This window comes from Odontomachus brunneus, unplaced genomic scaffold (genome assembly GCF_010583005.1).
Source record: "Odontomachus brunneus isolate Ranch 3 - 2012 unplaced genomic scaffold, Obru_v1 Obru_scaffold_081, whole genome shotgun sequence".
NCBI classification, from domain to species: Eukaryota; Metazoa; Arthropoda; class Insecta; order Hymenoptera; family Formicidae; genus Odontomachus; species Odontomachus brunneus.
Window position 1 is genome coordinate 434,973 of NW_022639531.1, and position 6,000 is coordinate 440,972.

Sequence of the window (6,000 nt, forward strand, 5' to 3'; positions counted from 1 at the left end):
GAATAAAATGTAAAATATCATAGAAAACATTTTCGATAATTATTCTTTTCAATATTTTTATACGCAGAACAGACATAGAAATCCACTGGATGAGAAAAAACTATTTGATTCCATTTAAAAAAGCGAAGATTTAAAAGATATTTTAATGTAATTAAATATTACCATCTTATATTTCCTTCGAAATCTTAATAACTTTTGCTTGATACATTTTTTCAGAAAATTTTGCCTTTTAAAGATATTCACCAAAAATATTTCAGAGTAAAAAATAAAATAGGACATCCTCTGCGAATACATATATAATTGTATGTGTATATATATTTTTTGTCCATTGAATATTATTAAATATTATATTTTTAAAGTTGAAATTGTGCATATATTTCAATGAAGAAACAATTAGCGCTTGGTCTTAAAGAGTTTATTTAAATGCTCGTTAGATGTTTTCTTTTAAGCGTTAAACAATGAGTCCATTTGCAATTTTTTAAAGATTTAAAATATTTTTCTTTTTATATTTCCAGGTAAAGGAGATCTTGCCGTGATTGAATACCGATGTCGGTTATTTCATCGTTACGTAACGATAGAATCGTTTCGAAAGAGAGATATAATATAGTTGAATACCAAGGACGAAACCGTGATCGTAAACTCGTAAACATTAGTCGGAAATTCGCGTTTCTGACCGGAATTGCAGATAATTTTATAATAGTTCTCTTATGTTAGATACTTCGCTTTTCAGTCCATCTTAATACTTAAAACTCTATAGTAAAAACTTAGTCTTAAAAATTTAATAATAAAATAAAAAATGGTGGCGTATATATATAATTTCATAATGCGATAATATGAAGAATAGTCATATCTATATATTTTCCGATATCCGAGCTGCTAGAATGAAAAGTTTTACCGAGTTATAGCTCGACTTCTGGATGCGAAGAGAATTATTTTAAATATTTTACACAAATTTTGCGTTAAAAAATAATAGACAAATAAAAAATGTGGTTAATAATTTTACTGCCTATATAATAACTAACGAAATTTTCTACTACAAATAGAAAGTATGCTGCGGCGGCAAATTTTCGTCATATGTGAATTCCAAATATCTTTTTCTTTTCATCGTTATTGCTGTGAGAAAACCCCGATTCCTTCAATAATTTATGCATTCTTTACGCACACACAAATTTATTTTTTTTAATTTTTGTTCACCCATTGACAAATAATGCCTTTAATCCATTTTTATTTTAATATTCAATTTAAAAACTCAAAAGCGCTTTTGCCACAAATAAATTCTTATTTTTTAACATTTTTGGGAAAAATAGAAAGTCTTCATGTGAAAGTCAAAATGTTTGAATCTATTGACAATTTCATAGCAACGTGTAATGCGTAATACTGTGACCGTGAATGCGTACAATTTGCCCCTCCTCCCTTCTTGCCGTCGCTAGAAGATTGTCAATAAATCCAGATATCTTGGGTAAGACTTTGCCTAAGGAGCTCATTCCACCTCATCACACGCACTTATTTGTTCTAATTTTCTTTAATTAGCATCACGATAATTATCGTGATTATTTGCAAATAATATCCAGGACTTTTTCGTTTAGTTATTGAACTATCTCGTCGTTTAATTATCTGTATAATTACCGTAGTTGTTTGAAAAATGAGTTAGAATTTTCTCGTTCAATTTGATGATTTTTACTTACGGAGCAAACACGTTGTCTCAGACATTTTGTACATATTGTTAAGTTGTTTATTTGAAAATAAAAGTCTAACTAATCTGCACGTGTGTAGTGTATGTGAGTCGTGAGTTGTGATGTATAAAAATAAAATTGATACTGAAGTTGTCCTCTAGCCTGTTCTGTGAGTGGTATTATTTGTAAATAAAACTTGTAAATAAAACTATCCTCTGTCTTTATCGTAGAATTGTATTATTTGAAAAATAAATAGTCTTCTGGCATATCGTATAGAGTCGTAATTATTTTAAGAAATTAATAAGCTTTCTAGCTTGTGTGTCTTCAAATTTTATTACGATTTCAACTTTAAGAGGATGCTAAAGCTGAAAACTTTACTCATAGAATACTGACATTTTTCTGCAAAGTTTACGTCGTATTGGTTATATAGAATTATAAATATTTTTGCGTAATAAAAGTGCGTGCAAAAATTAATTGGAGCATTGCTCAATATGACGAGAACAGAAATAATTTAAGTGTAAAATCTCAAACTCAGTTAACGTAATATTTATCTATATATAATCCAAACGTTCTACAGCTTGTATATACTGAAAGTGTGGATAAACAGAAAAATTTTAAGAAACATTGTTGTACAATATTCTTCAAAATTTTTCTGTTTGAGGCATCCACATTTTCGATATGTAGAAGCTACTAAATTTTTAGATTAGATAAATATTATATTAAATAATAGAGCTTGTGATTTTATATTTAAATTTTTTTTAAATTTTTGTTGCATGTTGAACAATGTTCCTATTTATGTTTGCATGTACTTTTATTGCGTAAAAACATTTGTAATTCTTTATAACCAATACAACGTAAACTTTACAGAAAATGTCAGTATCCTGTCGATAAAGTTTTCAGTTGCAATATTCTGTTAAAGACGGTGGCGGCTCATAGCGGAAGTTCTGAAACTCGCAAAGTAACAGGTGTGAGTTATGGTAAACCATCTAGTCGAGATCCGAACCTTTTTCAATTGCTTCCTCTTTTTTCTTCTTTATCTTCTTGGTCAATATAGAATACTTTATGAAGTATTCACATGCCATGTCGCTCCAAAAATAATAATAGCCAGCTATCTTTTAGATTCTATAATTGGTTTGTTTTATAAATTTGCAAATTTGCAAACTTACATGAGTCATCTTTATCTTTTTTTTCATTTATTGTAAAATATTTTCTCTTGAAGCGACATCTTAAATCATACGCCACCATGATGATTCAAACCGACACATACCGATAGAGAAATCCCATAATTGGTCTACTAAACAAATTTATTCTTTGGCTAGTCTGTCGGTCACATTGTTCTCTTTGATAGATTTCATGAATCTAATTAAACGAGATCAAATGCATACTTAACAACTTAATAAAAAATTTTTCATACATAATTATGTAAAATTATATATAATTTTACATTATTATTATATATAATTTTTTATGAAATTTGTTTATACATGTTAATACATGTTACTTATATATAATTATGTATAATTATTCATATAATTTCATATATAATTTTACATTTTACGCATACAATTATATATAATTATACATAATTGTATATAATTATATATAATTTTATATGATTATACATAATTATACATAATTATGTATGGATAAATTTTATACATAATTATACATGAAAAATTTTTTACCGATAAGTTTTCAGGTAGTATCGTTAGATGGCGTTAGGCGGCAACGTACTTGTCAGTGAGCCACATTGCTGTTACTATGACAACCATGTTACCATAGTAACCGAGCATACCGTAAACAAACCTACTGTCACCTAGATTTCCGAATTGTCATCTGAGTTTACGAATTGCCATCACGTTTCCAGCGATTTTGTGATTATGTGATAAGAAAAGCGATTGTAGTTTATAAAAAATTTTACAATAATATATTAAAAATTCAATAATGTGATTGTAAAATTATAAATGATATGAAAATAAACAATCATCTAAGAAAACCTTTGTGTAAAAATTCCTGTTATATCGTGCCATGTCTTCTCCTCGAATTGACTTTATAAGCGGATCGAGGCGACGATCGCAGGACAAGCCCTTGGAGCAAGACTTGAGCCTTTGCTACGCGTATCCGATTATCGATCACGATCGAGAAACGAACAGTGTACTCACTAACGAGAAAAGAGTGTCGCGAATATCGAGCAACAGAGATACTTCAGCCGAGGATGGATTATACGTTCCTGAAAACCCGTTCACCGATAAAATAATCAAGCCTTATCAGCTCGATGACGTTCGCAAATTGGACTACGAGTCGCGAGAGCGCTTTCGCGGGAAAATCGTGGAGATCGCGATACGCGACGTTCATATTCACGAAGCCAGCGCGTCTTTCGAGATCACTTCAGTGTCTATACTGTTTAGGCAAAAGTTGATATGCAAGACGAGCCATCCCTTCAATCGGAAGCTGTGCAAATTATTGATCCGAAATGTGGAGAACCACAATCTGTCGATACAGGTGCACGCACAGCGTGGAGAGTCCAGCATCCTGCCGTTACCGTTACCGCGACGTTGCGTTAAAGATCACAAGGTGGAGGTGGATTTCGCGATCGGCGATAACTCGGGTAAGATATATGCCGGCACCGTCACCTGCACGGTTTCCTTGTCGAGGCAAGGCGAGGAAGAACGGAAGGAGAGCAATGCGTATCTCTACGCGGTCAGCAACGATCCGAACGATCCGCAAAACTGCCTCTCCCTGTTGAGACCGCAACGGAAACCAGCTAAAAAGAAGGATATCAAGTACTTCTTACTGCAAGATCCGGCGTTGATCTTCGACACGGAACTCGACACAGTTCGCAAGAGTCGCTCGCGAGAACACAAGCCGCCGGACATCGTCGTGACCGAGCAGCTGGCGTTCTCCGTGTTGGACGTGTCCCTGAAGAATCTTTTCCAAGCCAGTCGGCCGCTCAAACCGTCGTCCAGCACTCGTAGGCATCACACCATAGGAAAGACGATCCTCACCGTCACCGTTTTGAGAGGAGTGGAGGTGCCAGTAAGGGAGGAATCGGCGTCGGTCTCACCGCTTCTCGAGGTCGAGTGGGGCGACGTCATTCACACAACGTCGGTGGCAGACGGACCTGCACCTGTCTGGCAACAGACTATGCACTTCGAAATGCCGCGACAAAACGGCGAACACTGCGTGAAGTTCCGCCTGTACGACCAGCATCCGGTCTGGGGTCAACAGTGGTTGGGCGAGGCGAGAATTCCGTTGGAACGTCACAGAAACTATCAGGAACTCGAGCGTTGGCTCGCTCTGTCTCCCTTATTCAGTCCGGTGCTATTGTTCGGCTACGTGCAAGCCAGTCCTGGACAGTCGCACACCAGGATCTACGTGTTGATGAAGTTGGCGCAACCAGGAAACGCCAAGTCCATGGAGAGCAACGCCATCGACACTCTGTCCAAGGGTATTCAACGTTGCTTAGCGATACCTTGCAAAGTGGCCGGCGTGGAGACTCCTGACGATGCTGCGCGACTTGCAATGCTGTTGTCGTCGTTGCCCGTACATTACGGCCCGGTCACACCGCGTCAGGCTTTGAACGTGAATAAGGTGGATCATTATGGTCGAGCGGCTCTCTTAGCGACGCTGCTGCAGGGTTTCGGTTTGCATTCCTACGTGTTGTTAGGTATGCAAATTTTACTTTTCATTTGATTTAGATTTAATGAACAAAGTAGTCTAATAAGATACGAATGATGCAAATATTTCTCGTGAACAAATTATTGCAACACGAAATGTACGTTATTGACTTGTGTAAATTATAATATTTTTTCTTCCTTTAACACGTTCACTATATTTCACGGTATATTTTAAGGTCTTCCCTCACAAATCATCTCGTCCCTTTCAATGGGAATCCTACTTAGCGCTTCTCAATTATCAACATTTTTTACAATACCAAGATATTCCGGATACGAATATTATCCACCAAACCAATTGTAATCGAATTTCCGGTTCAATCAATTAAATTTGTTCATATCAATAAGCAGTAACTAATAGTGAGAAATTAATGGCACATTTATTTCGGTTTAATAAGCAGTAAATTTACTAAGTTAATTAAATTTACTAAGTTTATGAAATGGTTAATTTAATTTAATTAAAAATCCACTAAATCCAAATAAATCGTTAATTGAACATTCCACAATTGATTTACTCAAATCAACCATCAATTAGGTGAATTGAAATATTTTTATTCAAATCAATTATCAAATTAAAACAATTTTTATAGATTTTTCTACAATTCTGAATATATATATATATATATATATATATATATATATATATATATATA

General features: G+C 34.3%; 1 protein-coding gene across 1 annotated transcript in view; it reads left to right on the forward strand.

Moving 5' to 3' along the window:
* The first annotated feature begins 3,504 nt into the window (after nt 1-3,504).
* The window catches only part of LOC116847592, a 5,843-nt gene continuing 3,347 nt past the window's right edge, over nt 3,505-6,000 (forward strand). The window contains exon 1 of the mRNA XM_032822724.1: nt 3,505-5,340. Within this exon, the coding sequence (XP_032678615.1) occupies nt 3,702-5,340 (1,639 nt within the window). The 5' untranslated portion in view covers nt 3,505-3,701. The remainder of the gene's footprint in view (nt 5,341-6,000) is intronic.